General features: G+C 43.1%; 1 protein-coding gene across 1 annotated transcript; it reads left to right on the top strand.

The window, feature by feature from the left end:
- The first annotated feature begins 15,157 nt into the window (after positions 1–15,157).
- Positions 15,158–17,435, top strand: tmem121ab (transmembrane protein 121Ab). Its single transcript, XM_030110063.1, has one exon. It carries the CDS (start codon positions 15,360–15,362, stop codon positions 16,302–16,304), a length of 945 nt encoding a protein of 314 aa, XP_029965923.1. The 5' UTR covers positions 15,158–15,359; the 3' UTR covers positions 16,305–17,435.
- Positions 17,436–17,743: the final 308 nt, after the last annotated feature.

Genomic DNA, 17,743 nt, shown 5'->3' on the forward strand with positions numbered 1-17,743 from the left:
TCCAACACAACGGCTTTGGCTTTCATAACACATCTACTTATCTTTATTTTATCTTTATTTAGCGTGTTGCAGCTCTGTAAATTGTGAATTTGAGTCGCAGTTGGTGAAAATTGCTAATTTCACTGAAAAGTTCGGGCTCCTTGGCTTAGTGTTTGTAAGTTTGCTAGTTTGATTCCCCCTCACAGCTGCTCAGGAAGGGCGTGAGCAGCATGAACCTCGAATCAAACAAACGTGTGGCTCATGTGACTGACTGCAGTGACAACACAAACACACATCCTGCTATACGGAACACGAAGGAGGATGGAAGGCTAAGCTGAATTAGAGATGTTCTTTTTTTTTCCCTACACTTCTATAGCGCTTTTTATTTGCTCCATGCTGTGTCATCTTAGCTGGCCACTCAGCCATGAGCTGGTCCACATTCAGGAATCAGCAGGGATGAAATCAAAGCTGCACTATGCGTTTGAACCCTGAAGCTTTAATGTGCAGACGTGGTGTGCTGTCACTGCGCATACTGAGAGTCAGTAACTGTAAGCGTGTTGTTTTGAAATGACTTGTTTTCCTCTCCTGTGCAAGTTTAAAAAAGGGCAGATTGACCTGCTGTTAAAGATGTTTATAAGCTGCTTAAAGGCAACTTTAATGGAGTGTCTAAAGGTCTGAGTAATATTAAGTAGCTAATCACATCTAAAATGCCTTCTGGAAGCGTAAAGAATACCAAATTTAGACACTGTGTATTGTGAGCTGGCCGTCTAGCTGCTGTATACTGACAACGAGGAATCGCAGCTTTGTTCACAGTCGGAGGATGTGTAAACTGAGCATCTTCCCGGCGAGAACAGGATTTTTGGACTACTGTGTGCACTCACTGGGGAGCAATAAGTAATCAGTGTTTGATTACATTTTCCAGTAAGTTGCCTGCCACTGTTGTAATTGCAGATGTATGTGCGGAAGCTGCATGGTTACTGCCTAACGGTTGCAGTGCACTGCCAAACTATCCCATCAACATCAATTGCCCAGCAAACATTGCTCAGCGCCAAACAGATTCAGAACAACATGCCAGAAGCTTGAACAGTCTGTTCACAACGACACAGCTGACAACTGACAGTAAAACCTTGGTGGACTGCACCCATAATGAGGAGCACACAAAGCACAAGGTATAACAATGTGTGCATGCACACAACTTTTTCATTAAAACAAAACTGACATTCACTCGAGTATTTCAGAACATGTACTTTTTGCTGTTATGTGAATAAGTTAAATCTGAGCTGTTCCTTGAGATTTTTAGACTTTTTTTTTGTCTTTGACAAAAGCGGGCCGTTTAAAATCGTTTACACTGGCACAAGTGGATTTTGATTTGGTACAGTTCAAGTGAGTCAACATAAACTGGATGAATGTTTCATTAGGAAATGCAACACTGGAGTGGCACCCAAGCAAGCCCGTCTGTAGCAGGAGTTGGCAAGAAACTGGAGTCTCCTCCACGGCGCATGCAAACAATCGTCTAATCCTGAGTGAAATATTGTTTTCCATTTCATTATCATACAAAGCAGGTGTTGCCTTCAGCGCTGCTCGTGAGCCACATTCAAAGTTGTGCAGCATTTTGTTAAATACTTAGTTTTGCTTCAATAAGTGCATGAGTGAAATATTGCTGTGCTCCTCTTTCCCTGCCAAAAAAACCTCGTCTTCAGGTAAAAATCATTTCGAATCCCTTCCTTTAAACCAGGAACATTTCTTCATTTTCATTTCTTCTGTTAATAGATTTTCTTCCCTTCCTTTTTTCTGTTGAATATAACATTAAATGACTTGTTGAAAGGAACATTTTTTTTGTTTCTCCCTGTCTTTGTTTCACACACTCATTAAAACCTTCAGCTGCTGATATTTAAATGTGTTTCCTCTGCAAAGCTATCTGATTTAACTCCTTACTCATTAGTGGCACTTAAAATCCTCCCCGTATCACATTTCTTTTGCTTTTAATTCAGTCACGTGGAACAGCGACCTTTGCTCTCTCTCTCTCGCTCTCTCTCCGTCCACCATCCATCTCATTCCTTGCTCCTTTCCTGCTGTTCCTTCTTTCTCTCCGAGGACGGCGCGTGAAGGTGACTGGTCTCACCCTTTTTGCCTTCCACAACACATCTGTTTTATGCAAAGTAGCGAAACAGCAGGGTGAGTGGGTGTTTAATTGAGATGGAGAACAAAGTGAGATTTTTTTGGATTTTGCACCGACTGGAAAAAAAAGAAAAAAACTCTTGGGATTCTCAGTTCGTATTTACTGCATTCATACTAAAATGGATGGCACCTGTGAGGTTTTTTTTGCATTCTTTGGGAAGTCATTTCACCCTCAAGTGAGATGAAAGCAAACAGAAAAGGAGCATGACTGGAATGAGATATGGATGCCACCTCCCTCAGGGTGGCCAGATTAGAAAATGGCAAGAGTGAAAAGAGGAGGAGGAATTGCAAGGCATGGCAAAAGAGCAGGCTTAAGAGAGGAGGCGAGGGGATGCAGGGGGGGATGGGTTATTGACACAAAGATTAAAAGGATCTCGCTGTAAAACCACTGGACGAAAATCACTTCTTTCCCTGGTTGATCACACACCCAAATTATCATTAGAGAAATGAATATGAGGGCTGGTATCACAAGGGAAAATCAATAGGCTTGTTGAACTCCTGCATGGGTACAAGGGAGGAATAAAGTCCAAGTGTGTAATGGAGTGTCACTTCGGTACAGTTTCACCGCAATGCCAAAGATGCTGGTGTGCTTGTGTGTATGTGAAGATGAGGACTACTGGTAATCACTGCGGCACTTTATGTTCTTTTCTGGTTCCTGATTTGAAAAATTAAAGAGGTGTCCAACGATCTCTTGATGAGACAATCCAATTATCAGTGCGAAGGGCAGTTTTAAGTATGTGCTTGGTGGTGTGTTTCTTCAACAAAAAGGATTATAAAGAAGGAAACACTTAATTATTCTGGATTTGCTGATTGTTATTGCTTGCAAAAACCAAAAAACCGGAGAGACAGCAGCTGGGATTTATATACGGTCCCGCTTCACTGACTACCATCTGGGAATTTTGGAAAAGTGAAAGAAAATGAGGTTATTTCTGGGAGATGAGGGTCTGCCTTTTGATGAGAACTGACAGCAGCATTAGAGAATAAAGTGTACTTTGCGGGTCAATTGAAATATCCTACGCTAACGGGACTTAATTCTGTGTTTTTTCCCTTAGATCTGGTTTGCACAGAAAAGAATAACATTAGTGTTCTTCCTGCTTCATGAGAAACTTGCAACTTCTTATCCTCTCAGAATAATGGTGCACGAAGCCATCGCCAGTGGCAAAAGTGTGACGTTAATTAAACATGACATGCAGAATTACCACAACCTTGCAGTCTTTGTCTAATAAAAGCTTTACATTCATGGAGCTATTTTTGCACATGCATAAATCAACATATTGGTTTGAATATAAGATTACCTCGATTAGACAACACCATGCTTTAGCATATCTCACATTTACATAATGGCCACTATTGTTTTTATAAAGCTACGAATTTTATTTTATAAATGAAAATATCATCTGGAGATGGAATTAAACAGCTTTGAGCAACATTTGTACTGGAAAGAGAGCTGCAGGTATGCAGGTATTAATAACAGTGCATCTTTACTGAACTCCAGGCTTTTCCAGGCACAGATTCCCTGCATCGCTGGTTCCACCTGCTCCTCTTCCAGGTATCACATCATTGCATAAACCACAGGGAGAAAAAAACAAAAGTCTGTCTCGTTTCCAGAACAATACTGTTTTCTGTCTCTTAAACAAAGATTATGCAATACAAAAGTAACATTTGGAAATTGGGCAGATCTCTTGAAGATTTACTTTTCTACCTTCGCAGATGTAGCAGCAGCATCCTCAGAAGAGTCTTAATCCATCCCATGGACAGTCTGACATATGCTCACAGCCAGTCATGATGCAATTTCAGCTCCTGCACCGCTCTCTTTCCCTTCCAACACAATTATCAAAAGCGCAGGCTCAAAATATCACTTTTGTTTTTCAGAGAAATGAGCTGTCACAAATCGGCTCGAACCATTAAATGAACATTTATCGCACATTTACATGGCTGTTGATATGGATAGAGGCCTGCAGCATATTTCTGTGGTGAGTGACAAGAAGGAGCTTGAGAATGGACCATTCTTAAAAGGAAAAATAATCTGCTAATTAATTTAGCATGGTGACAATCAAGGAAACCCACATTGTCTGAATACCAATATACTGCAAGGGATCAAAATAGCGTAATAATTAGATGAGTCATTATGACTCGTGAAGTCTTTTCAGGAGCACCAATGAAATCTAGACCTGCACCCCCCCCCCCCCCCCCCCCCCCCAACTAACAGACACTCAACAGGTCACTGTAAATACACTTCACTTAGACCTGACGGTACCGGAATAGAATAAAACCAAAAGCGTTTTTCTAACTGCATGCTAATTACTGGCACACACACACACACACACACGTGCGCACGCACAGTCTTGTATTTCTATCCTTGTGGGGACCGTCCATTGACTCCCATTCATGTCTAGCCCCTAACCCTGACCCTTACCCTAACCCTAACCCACACCACAACAAAGCCTAACCCTAAAGAAATGTTTTTGCACTTTTACTTTTTTCAGTAACAACAACATGGTCAAGAAAACGCTGTTTCTCCTACTTAGGACCGGAAAAAGGTCCCCACAAGGCACGTCGTTCCACGTTTTGATATCCTTGTGGGGACATTTGGCCCCGACAAGGATAGAAATACAAGAACGCTCACACGCACACGCGCGCACGCACACACACACACACACACACACACACAGATGGGTAGTTTTCATGAAGCATATCGGTGATTGCGCCATAGCCTTTCACACGGCATTTATTTTGTCAAACAACCAGAATTTTATGATTTGGTTTTACAGGATGTATTTCATAAAAAATATAATTGTGTATAATTAGTTTTTTTGGATGCAGGCTGCACAGTAATCCATTCAGCGTGAATGAACCGAGTGAGGGCCATGAAGAGTTTGCATGTTCTCCCTGTGGATGCACAGGTTTCCATCTTCCTTCCACAGCGCGAGAACAAGTGTTTGCAGTTGAGGTTTGAGTCTCGTGACACAGTGTGTTTTTAATTGTCTGTGTCTGAGTGTTAAGAGCCCTGAGCCCTATGATCGCCAGTTGTAGACTTTGACTTTTACCCAATGTTGGCTGGATTAGATTGGATAGAATGGGAACAAAAGAAAGACAGATAATTGGATTGATAGACTAAAAGGTCATGAAACCAAACTAGCTGGACTTCTAAAAATTCTAGGTATTTTAGCTGTATTTCTATAGATGCAAAACATCTATTTGTCTTCCACTCTGAAAAAAAAATGTATCTAAAAGCTTGACAATGTTATTTCGGATGATGAAAGAAAACCAGACTTGGAGAAACTGTTCAAACTGTGTCTGAGTGTGTTACCCAACAGTACAGATTCTCAATTTCATTGTTTTTTTTTTTTCACAGTCCTGTCAAAACTGGTTGTTAGGAGCTTGAAAATGTGATTTCAGCAACAGGTGAAACCTTTCACAGTATGACACTCAAACTGCGCTTTTTTGGTCTTTTTTTTTTTGGGGGGGGGGGCAGCAATTAAAGATTTTCAGCTCTCATATGGACATGTTGGACAAGCAATAATCTCGGCCCCCCTGCGTCACTGACTAAATGCCGGGTGGGATGTCAGAGGGGTGCTCTTCACTTTGATGACGACTCGCAGTGGCGTGGTGCCTTTGATCCTCTCCCCAGCTTTGTGAATAAAGAATACGGTTTGATTGACGCCGCGCACATTATGGCCGTTTGAGAGTTGGCAGGGGAGAAAAAGACATGTCTGTCATGTTGAAAAGCCCCCTTGTCTCTGCAGCTGAGGGCCAAGTTGGAGGAAAGCTCTTTTGAGCTGCTTTCAACATCTAACCCTATACAGTGCTTACTATGGAGGCCTACCCTGCACAGCAGCTATCCATTCTTTGTCATATACAGCGTGCTTGATTTCAGCAGTGTTTGATCAACACCCACGGCTATTTAAAAGCGCAGACAGGCCAATACAGATTGGGTTAGTTACAGTTACGGGCTGAAATGAACCTTCACTGCTTATCACGCACATACTGTTGCACAGCAAAGAAGAGTGTGGATCAGAGCTAATCAGCCATAATGGGCGATAAAATAAGCTTGGCTACTGCTACAAGGAATGCAACCCTTGTCTCAATTTCAGATCCTCCTTAGCATTCTAACTCAGTCCAACATTATGGGAAATTACAAGAATACAACGCAGGAATACCAAAAAGAAGTGAATCTGAGGAACGGTTGTAAATACAAACCCCTGTGTATTGTATTTTCACTAATTGTGGCGTGTGCCCTTGAATCATAAACAGGTGGAAACTCCTCAACCTGCCAACAATGACGACAAACAACAAAATGCAAAACAGATCTGTGATGGATTTCATTTCGCCATCGCAGTGATCCATTAGGTACTGTAAATAATGCATTGCAAACAAGACTAAACCGCTGTTGCAGAGAAGAGTGGTGTTTTGTTATACATTAAGAAAATAGCATCTAAGAGTTCCAATACATTCATCAACGCAGCCGGAAAAGGTCGAGCAGATATCTGTGAATGCACTCAAGTTGGTTATTGGTCCCAGTAGGAGACGAGAGGCATGTCTGAACATGTATTCAGGGATCAGGGACATGGCACCTTACCATGTTATAATATGTCCAGGACATGTGTGATCAGTGTGTGGCCACATAGCATTACCAGGCTGTGAAAAATGGAACAAAAGCGTGACCCCGAATCCTGCCAGTGAGAGTTTCAAGCAAGAAAAGCAGCAAGTTTAAGAGAGCCCTCATGCATGCACACGTGCATACTCACATCCGTGGCACTGGTGCATCAAGTTTATGTGTGTACAGGCATTTGTTCAACTGAGCTGTGTCGAGCTGTACCCTGTGTACCGAGGAAATTCAGAGCAATCTGCCACCTCTCCCAAAACTAGCCAAGCGCCGACTGTAACACAAAGGACGGCGCAAAACACCTGCTGAGATGATGGAGATGGCTGGCGGCCAAGACAGCATATGGGCCTCATTCTGGCCCTAATGAAGACAACCTGACATAAATATCGGACAAAACGGCCCGCTCTGGAGACCCGCACTGTCCCACTGCACTGTTGCCGACATTGACGTAAACATTTGATCATCCTAGGGGTGGTGGAGGCAGGAGGAAAGAGAGCTAAAGTGTGGAGAAAGAAAAAAAAAAAAAACAGAAATGGGGATGTAATGTGATACATTTAATGCATAACAATACAGCTTCCCAAAAGCGTAAACATCCCAGCCTTGTTTGAAGCCTGCAGGTAACAGAGCATACCAGGCACAGTTGCAGGATGAAATGGTTTGGCTGCTGTAAACAAGTGCGAGCTCACAACCTTCGCAAGATGTATGAAGTGTCAGAACACCGCAGCGTTAAAAGAAAAGCTTCTCGGAGCTTAAAAGAGTTTACTACCCTCAAACTCTGAGCCCGTGTCGAAAAAGACAAACATCAATCTGGCTAGAACAGAGGTAATTAAGTTAAATCTGTGCTTGGAAGGAGCCCGTTTTCATGTTCACATTCTAAAGCAACACCTGGACATTATTTACATTTTAAAGGAACCAGAAAAAGAAAGAAGCTCATGCCAGAGCATTGTTATTCCGTAGCAACTGGCTTCCACTTTGGCCCAAACTGACCCCTTTTCACTTTATCTACCGCAATTTGCAAAAATAAACCTAAAAAGTAGCACTAATGCAAGTTCCTGCCCCGACCTGTCGTCGCTGTGTGGAAGCCTGAAGCCAGTCAGGGAGGCTAACCGTTAAAATAACTGCCTGACAACGAGGCTCTGGCTGTTTAGAGAGATAATGGCCTGGACCATAGACACAATAATAGCCTCCCTCTGCGAAGAAATGTTGTCCTGCCAGTTCGCAGCCCTCCGTGTTGCCTATTTATAGTCTGCCATAATTAATACGCTGTAATTGAAGCCTGTAAGGAGGACTGAAACATACGGAGTGCAATGCACAAAGGCCCCATGGTCTTATAAGGTGGAAAAAAAAAAAGGAAAGGAAAGGGAGGCAAAGATGTGAAATGATTGTCGACACAGCTGTCAAATTTCATATCAATGGACATTTCCTTCTATCCATTTCCCCCCTTACCCTCCATTACCATCCTGAATTAATCTTTAGCCTCGATTTATACATTATACATGATGAACAGAATATGCAAAACAGAGCAGTGCACTTCTGTCATCGTTTCACACAGACAAAGGCATTTTTCCACACTTTTTGACAGATAGAATTAAAAATCATCCGATATTGTCAAAGTTCATCAGTTTCCTGCTTCCGAAGGCGCACGCCCGTGACATCTCGGGGTCCATGTTTCACAGCTGAACTCATAATTTCTCAAAGGTTCAAACTATCCAATTCAGTACTCTCGTATTATCACGCAGACTGTAATCCCTTCATTAGGGAAACAATCTCAAAGTCTTATTCTTTTTTTTTTTTTTTTGATAATTAATGGCATTTAAATGATGATGTGATGTGTGATGTGCTGTATATGTGGGAGCCGTCTTCCTTATAGCATGTTAATGATCCACCACATTCTGCTAATCAGTCAATTAATCACCATCTTATGAATTTAATCTCTTACTTAGGCCCTGTTCTACATAATGGGCTTTAAACATTCAAATCCATGCATGGATTATAAATTAGGCTCATTCCGGTGACATGCTCATAGACTGGGCTGCCGCTGACAGCTCTTGATTGGAGATGCTATTAGATAACATGTCATTTTTCACCTCAACGCACAAAGGTTTGATGCCGTGGGACATCATCCATAGTCGAAAGACTTCATCCACTGCCTTGATTGTGAGGTTCTTTTAAAGTTGTTGTACAGTAAAAGTTATTATTCTTTGTCAAAGATGCACCTTTGCGCATTTTCTCTGCATTGAACAGTGGTGGAACTGTAGTAAATATCAGACTTGTGTTTTTCCCCCCCCTGCTGAGTGATCATGACAGGCTTGTTAAAATATTCAGGAAACAGAAACAGCTAAATGTAAGTTCTGACTGTCCTTTGTTGTTGAAAACACTGGTAATGATGTAAGGTTGTCAGTGTTTGTTTTGTTGACATTTTTGCCAATGGGTCAACCCTTTTTAATACTCACTGGCATTGCAATCAGATAGGCAAGATGGGCGTTTGCTCAGAGGCTACACGCTAAAGAGTTTTGGCACTCACACATCAGCGGTGCTGCAAGCTAAGCATGATTAAAGTATGACTGAAACGCTCATTAACAGTGAGCTTGACCGTGTGTGCATGACGCGCAGTAAGCTTGGCCCCCTTGTGCTTTTCTCTATGGTACACACGGCAGTGTGTAGGCGCCACACGCAGCTCGATATGTTCTGTAGACACAGTAGCATACTGGTGTCTTCAAGGCTGCTGAGGGTGTGTGTCGTGAAGACGCAGAGGCTGTGCGAAAGTGCTTAATGGCAATGCACACCCTTTGCATATTGTTGACATATTAAGTAAGAACTCAGCTTTTTAAGTAGTCGTATCAGCATTTGAGTATCTAAATGTTACTGCTTATTCTTGTACTCGTCCTTTATAAAGTGACATTGGTGCAGCTCGACTAATTACAGCATCAAAGTATAAAAGATTTGTATTTTTTTTCTGTTATGTATCTCACTAGCAGTTAACAATATTTTGCAAATTGAAAAACATGACAAGGTTTGGCCTTCAATAAAATTTACTACTTAAAGAAGGAAAGTTGGTTATCACTCCTGCCTCACAGCAACAATGTCCAGACTCTGAGTTGGACCATCTCTCTGTGCAGAGTTTGCACGTTCTCCCTGTGAGTGCATCGGTTTTCTCTGGGAGCTCCAGTTTTCTGCAAACTCCAAAGCCCTGCTTTTGAGGTTAATTGGTGACTAAAAATTTTTAACTAGGTGTAAATTTCAGAGTGTGTTGCTGTCTGTCTCCCCGTGGCTGCCGTGTAACAGACATGTGACCTTTCCAGGATGTAGTCCACTGGGATTGGCTCCAGCGACCCACAATTCTAAGTGGCAGCGTAGATAGTAAAGCAGTGCAGAAGGAAGACTGGAGTGAGACAAGTGGAGCGTGACAGAAGAGGTGTGCAATGTGCTTCAATTCAAGCTCTGTTAGATATTTCAAAACCCCCAGTTGTCGAGCATTTTAAGGACCACACTGTTAGATAGGACTTCAATTTGATGTTTTTCTCACTGTCATTTAGTAATAGGCTTTATTTTGACTCTTTGCCCACATTTCTTGAAAAAGGACTGCAAATAAATGGACTAAATGTCGAACAAAAAAAGGCACTCATGGCTACAACTGAAGAAAATTATTAAAGGTCGAAATCTATTGTGTTTTGAAATGGACAAACAGCACTTATATCTGTATCATTTCCCAACAGAGAGGACAAATATTAGTTCTGACTATTTTTTACGATGTGGAAAATCAAATGTGTTTACAGTAGTGATTTATAACTCATCTAAGAACTTGGATCCGTCTTTCATTGGGCAGCTTTGTCACTAATAGTGTGTCAATATGTATTTCACTGCTTGACCATGACTGCCACTCATAAGCACTTCAAAACCACAAAGGTTAAAGGGCAGGAAGCGGTCGTCTAATTGAATTATTCCAAGCACACTGAACACAGACGGGTTGGTGACAGGTTAGTGTAAACTGTAACAGGAGCAGGTAAGATGTCAGGGATCCCTTAGTATGTGTTTTCTTTATTTTAATGGTCTTATCAGGTTCATGTTTGTTTGTTTTTTCATCAAGGTCTTACTACGATTGTATTTTAAATACTCCAGTAAAGCAAGTCCAAGTGTGGTTTTAATGTCGTCGAGTTCATGCTCCACTTCTTGCTTCATGTGGCGGTTGGCTGCGCTCCTCAGTAACTCTCCTCTCATGTCGGGCCTGTGTCTAACTGCACTCTTGTCCTCCCTGATCACTCCTTCAGTGAGCTCCCAGCTGCGTCTCATTCCTCCACACTCCCAGCATGCAGATATGTGCCATCCTGGCTTGTCAGTTGTCAGTTTGTCCCTCGTGTCTGCATTTGCGACTGACTTTCATGCCAGCTGTTCTCCCCTTTGAATATAGTTCATGTTTATCTTTGGTCCTGGTTTAGCCCCTGCCTGTCTCCTCAACCCGAGCTTCAGGTTTTCCTTCTGTACCTTCACTTCATCGGATTGATTTGTTGTGTAACGACCTGAAATGTTTCTGACCTGAAATAAAACAAAATCATCTTGACTCAGACACCTGCTGTGTCTGAGTCACGCTGCTGGGTTTCATGTTCAGCCAGAGAAAGCATGGTGTGAACATTAAAAGTTGGTTCAGTTCGGCTGTCATGTCGCAGAGAAGGTTGGATGGTAGATTCAGTCAGCAGGGGGGATGTGGATGTGGATGTTATGTTGGGTTAGGATGGTTAGCAGCACAGACGCTGATCTCGTTGTCTGCCATTCTGGGCCTGCATTAAAAAAGGTTACATTTCAAGATGCCTCGGCGAGATAAGATGGTCTAAAATAAACAGCTCTGTCAAGTAGCTCACATACGTCACCACATGAAAATGCAACGTAAGATCCAAGAAGTGTATCATTCAACAGTAAAAGTGACTTATTTAACTGACAACTTATTTCAATTTAACTTATTTCACTGATACTCTTTACCCTCCATTGTGGTTGTTTTAGTCACATGAGTTCACACAGGGTTCACAAGAGGTGAAGTGTAATTGAGCCAGCGTTTGAGAGAAATTGTTTAACAAAGTAGACGGAACGGTGTCGTAAAAAGAAAAGAGATGATGGTATAAATCTCCTCCATTGAGAGAAGATTTATCAAATAGCTTCTTTCACCCTCCTCCCAAACCAGCTGTCATTTCTGGTCAAAATGTGGATATTGCTGTCGTCAAAGGGAAGTCCGAGTTTCTTGAGGTGTATATAAGACAGATGAGTCTGGACCAGAGGAGTTAGACCGTCTGTAGTGAGCCATATGTTTGTTTAGTGGTTGGTATGATAGCACCACTTCATGTCATACAGCAAGTGTGGGGTATGGTTCATGGAATGAACCAGTTTAATGGGAGTGTGTTTTTAGGTTTGAATCAACACCAGCGTGATGTTAGTTAGAGGATGGTCTGAGATCTACCTGACACATACAGGGAATTGCAGTGTTACTGTTTCTCAAACGCACTGTTTTCCACAAAGTTCAATTTTAATTCTACCTCCATAAAGCGATTGATGCTAAACAAGGTCACCAGTATGCTAATTTACAGCACAATTGTGGGGCCGGAGAGACCAAACGGACAACCTGAATTAGTTAACTTTAACCTGCAAACAACAATCCGGCCTCCAAAGACAAAGAAGGCTTTTACAGCCTCTGAATTAAGACACAGAGCACGTATCCTGAATCACAAACCAAAGTTTAGCCTCAAAGTTGTATTAGTGCTGCTGTAGCTTCTCATTAGCTGGTTACTCTTAATCACACAGCCATACACTGAGAAATGCTTTAAAAGGTTGTACAGATCTTACTGTGCAGAGAATTAAAGCGAGAATACTACATATTAAATTAGGATTGGATCTGGGTCACTACAGTGACTAAAATTACCCTAATTACCTTTTCCTTAAGAGAATGTTTTTCTATTCTACAGAAGTTTTGAATGTGACTTGTGTTCGTCCAACACAACTTTGCAGAAGCATTGCCAGTGCTCTGTGATGTTATATGCGTTTATCTTCATATGAAATGTAATTCAGCTACCAGAAATGCTAATGTGAATTTATACGTGCTCTGCCGCTGACGGGAGGCACACGCAGAATCGAACACTGCAGAAACACAGTGACAAAGTCTAGTTTCTGCTGAGTGTGAAGCTCAACAAACTTGAACTGAAGGAGACGTTTCTGCTCAATTAACACATTTCACTTCCACTTACCCTCATTTTTTTTTTTCTTATTGCTAATATATTAGGCTTGCTGTTATTTATGGATGAGGCCTGTGCACAAGGTGGGCTCCTGCAGGCAAGTTAAGGACTTGGCATCTGTACTGTATTATTTTTTTTATTTTTTTTTTTCCAGACGACCCCATCAGCCTGGCAGAGACCAACCTGTCACACGCTTCACTACACACATCAGCTCGAATACTAAACAGGTCAAAACAGGAACACCTTGAGACATCATTCTGTGAAAATAGAGTGGAGCTGGACTCTGTAAATAGAGTTTAGGTACAATGATATATGGGTATCCATCTGCAGTATCCACCTATCCGTCCATCCATTTTCTGGACGAAGGCAGGGTTCACCCTGAGCAGGTCACCGATCCATCATAACTCAGAGGGACAATCACACACACACACGTTAGGGCAAGTTACGGTCTCAAGCAGCCACAAATTCATCTTTATAAAATGTGGGTGGAAACAGAAATGTCAAAAGAAAACTCAGGGATAACACGGAAACACCACACAGAAAAGCAATTGAAACCCACAACCACTGTGAAAAAAAAACATTTCTTTGCACGCACAAATCCAAAGTTCATAACTCCAAAGGAACCCACAAGGATAAAGCACAAACATCATTGGTAACCACTGTGACAACCTCATATCTACTATCCACTAAAATCACACACAACAGACAAACAGATCAATACCAACACCAGTCCAGCCAAACGATACCAAAAAGCCAGAGCGCAAGAATCACATGAAGCCACACAATGACCAGGATTTGATAGTCAGACCACCTCAAAACCCAGTACTCTGAAACAAAACCATTATTTTAGCCTGCACTGGTTGGTGTAAAATGGTAGAGACCATAAAAGTACCTCATCATGGAGGAGATGCATTACAGCTGAATTGAAGTTTTATCTGTGCTGCACATGCATCAAAAGGTTCCATACCAGCGCTTTCACATCCCTCTGTAAAAGACCCACTGCATCCATAATCATGATTTCCTTGTCCGGGTTCGGAAACTGAACCACACTGACTCAAAACATGCACAACGAAATGAATGAACTCTTTGCCATCATCTACCCTATTCAGCCTCGCCAAGAAGAAAATGCCGTGCCAAGTAATGCAGAAAAATGAAAGAGATACGCGACTAGATGAGACTTTAAAAGTGGTTTTAAAGGGAATTTTTTGTAATGAATCTCCTATTAATTTTCCCTCCCAGAATTTAGTCTAAAGAGTATGATGGCCTCAAACCTACTGGATATATTAACTTTGCCAGGGGAGTATATTAAGCCATGCATCTAGATGTCATGTGACACACACCAGACAATACAGAGGTAATAACATCCTGAAGCAGTCCTACATGTGCAATATGTCCTGTCCTATCAATAGTGAAACAGGCTATATTTGAGCCAAGCTGACACATTACTTGGCTCCTCATATGTGGATGGCTGTTGGCAATGAAAATGTGTTATATGGCCCAGTAGTGCTGACAGGTTTCTTTCTCCTTCTCCTCTGCCCTCCCCCCCTTCTCCCTTTATTTCTCCCTTCTCTAGGCAGTGGAGAGGCTGGCACGTGGCAAGAGGAGGGGGAAGGATGGATCTTCGGCCCTGTGTAAGAGCCTCCCCCCGGGGAAGCCGGCGTCAGACGCAAGGCCTCACGGGCCGTTGACCTGCTGTCTCGGTGATTTATGGCGGCTGGGGGCCTATGGCCACTGCAGACTCCTCTCCTCTCTCTCCTCCATTCACATCCGCACTCACTGCCGGACTGCAAGGAGCCACACGCAACGCGTCGCCGTCTGCAGGAGTATCCAAAGAGGGATTTCTCGCACATGCTGAGCTGCGGCACACGCATAAATAAAACGGCGGCTCCCAACAAAAAGAAACACCTCCATAAACATTCCTGCAGCACCGTGTTCAGCCGTCCCTCCGAGCTCTCAGAGTGTTCTCTGTTGGACCGTGTGTGGATTACGATCAGTCATGGGGTGTCAGCTGTAGAGCCCTCGGTGTAGCTGATGCTCAGAGCAAAGTGGGATCAATGGAAGTGCGCTGAGTAACGAGGTGATGTTCCTGTTTTCACGTTGTCCGGGAGCAATCAGCAGCCGACAATTCTCCGCTGAACCCACATAGAGCTCTGCTTTTACATTGCGACAGTTGTCCTTTAAAAACCACTGCTGTGCTGACCTATAGTTCCATTCTAATGTCTGACATGCTTACGCTGGACACGGAACCAATTAGAGCACCTTAAATATATACTTTTATCGAACCTTGAAGCTTCTGAGTGTACAAGCTACACTTCATTTCTGGAAAATTTTTACTTTTAAAAGCTGTGACCTGAGTGTGAGAGCTGACAGTTGCCCTCGCCATGGTGTTGCCACCCCCAGACAAACGCCACGTGTGCCTGACCACCATTGTCATCATGACCAGCATGGCCTTCATGGACGCCTACCTGGTGGAGCAGAACCAGGGTCCCAGGAAGATCGGTGTGTGTATCATCGTGCTGGTGGGGGATGTATGTTTCCTCATAGTGCTCCGGTATGTGGCAGTGTGGGTCGGCGCTGAAGTGCGCACTGCCCGACGGGGATACGCTATGATCCTGTGGTTTCTCTACATCTTTGTCCTGGAAATCAAACTCTACTTTGTCTTCCAGAATTGCAAAGCTGACAGGAAGAGTCTGGAGACAGTGGCACGGAAGGCTTTGACGTTGTTGCTATCGGTGTGTGTGCCAGGTTTGTACTTGGTTCTCGTGGCTCTGGATAGTATGGAATACGTGAGGACTTTCAGGAAGAAGGAGGACATGCGCAGTCGTCTGTTCTGGGTGGCTCTCGACTTGTTGGACCTGCTGGATATCCAAGCCAACTTGTGGGAGCCCCATTGGACAGGCCTGCCCATCTGGGCCGAGGGCCTGATGTTCTTCTACTGCTACATCCTGTTGCTCATTCTGCCCTGCGTGTCGCTCAGCGAAATCAGCATGCAAGGAGAGCACATGTCGCCCCAGAAGATGATGCTGTACCCCGTCCTCAGCCTGGTCACCATCAACGTGGTCACCATCCTCATCCGCGGGGTAAACATGGTGTTGTTTCAGGATAGCCGCGTTTCCACCATCTTCGTAGGCAAGAATGTGGTGGCCATCGCGACCAAGGCGTCCACCTTCCTGGAATACCGCAGACAGGTAAAAGAGTTCCCCCACCCGCAGAACGCCATGGCGCTGGAGCTGCAGCAGAACTCGGTCAGCCACCCGCAGCCGCTGCCCAACGCCACCAGTTTGCCACACGAACCCTCACCGGCGCAGGACGTCATCGACACATGACCGTCCGTGCTGGACTTGAAAGTATAGAAGCTGAATGAAAGCTGCAGGAGTCGAGAATACCTAACAGAGAAATCAGCTGCATGACAGGATGATTTTTTTGCTCTTGTCAAGCCAACGCGAACTGCTGTGAACCCATAAAAAGAGATTTTTAGCATCACCTGCCTGTCAGAATATACTGTAAACCTACACTTGACTGAGTGCAGCGAGCAGACTTTCAGAGTCAAAACAAAGGTTTATATTGTGCTATTGTGTTTTTAATTGTTTCAACGGTTTTAAAAGTTCAATCTTTATTAGAGACAATCTTGCCACTGCGCGGCCCAGTGACATTATGTTGCATAAAATGGACAGCTGTTTCCCCCTAAGTGAGTATCTTGTATTTTTTAAAGGTCACTTTTTTTTTTGACAGTGCATCTGTGGCATTTCCTTTGAATTCCAGCTCCAAAGGACATACCACTCAGCGTCGAGCACTGATGGGAGAGGAGGAGCGGAAAGTGACAAATGTCGGTCACGAGGGGGCTATCTGTACCGTTGTTAGAGCAAGGTTTGCGTGGCTTCTGGATCTGGTTCTGCTGAGAGAGGAGCTCTGGGGAGGCTGCTGCCGCCGCTGCTTCGGTCAGCGTCCAGCTTTACAACTAAAGGTCTGATTAAAGCACCGGTGCACAGCACTACACCGTCCGCAGCAGGCATCTCGGTGTGTGTTTCATTGTGTGTCTGCGCACGCAAGATGCACCTCGACAAAGTGTGCGTGCCTGAACGAGTACGTGCCTGCCTCAGGTGGTTTATGTTATTTTAAATCATTGCGGAGCATATACGAGAGGCTGATGGATTTTGTGAATTGCGACAGAAGATGTAGACGTGAGAAACAAGACAAGGTGACAAGGGAAATATGTTGTTTTTTTTCCATTTCTGTACTGTACATTCCTCTAAGACTAGCTCAAGCCTTGAAGTCAGAAAATGCAGCGACCAGTCCCAAGAAAAAGCCTCAATCAAGAATGAACGAAACAAAATAGAGACAATAACATAGAAAATAAGAAATTTCAGATGTTATTCAGTTTAATATTATCAATATTATTATCATTATGTACATTCTTTACATGTTGGAGGTCTATGATGTTTTAATAAAAGTATAAATGAAAGAATATTATTGCAATCATGGTTTTGTTTTTCTATCCAGTTGATTGAGATCGAATAAATTAACCTTTTAGTTCGGTTAAGTGGAATTTGGTGCCCTTTCTTCATGAATACAACAGCTACTTAACAAAAACATAACAGCAAGACCTTCTTTGTTCTGTTGTGGATGACAGAATCCTCGCAGCATATAAATATTTAGACAGAGCAGCCTTTTCCCAAGATCCTACAGCATTAATTTTCTAACCCCGAGGCTACCACATTTGGGGAACGCCGGCATTAAATTTATCTTTAAAACGTGATAAAAATGC

This window comes from Salarias fasciatus, chromosome 15 (genome assembly GCF_902148845.1).
Source record: "Salarias fasciatus chromosome 15, fSalaFa1.1, whole genome shotgun sequence".
NCBI classification, from domain to species: Eukaryota; Metazoa; Chordata; class Actinopteri; order Blenniiformes; family Blenniidae; genus Salarias; species Salarias fasciatus.

Excerpts from the sequence above, each read along its gene's own strand:
- tmem121ab (XM_030110063.1), top strand. The coding sequence starts at position 15,360 with ATGGTGTTGCCACCCCCAGACAAACGCCACGTGTGCCTGACCACCATT.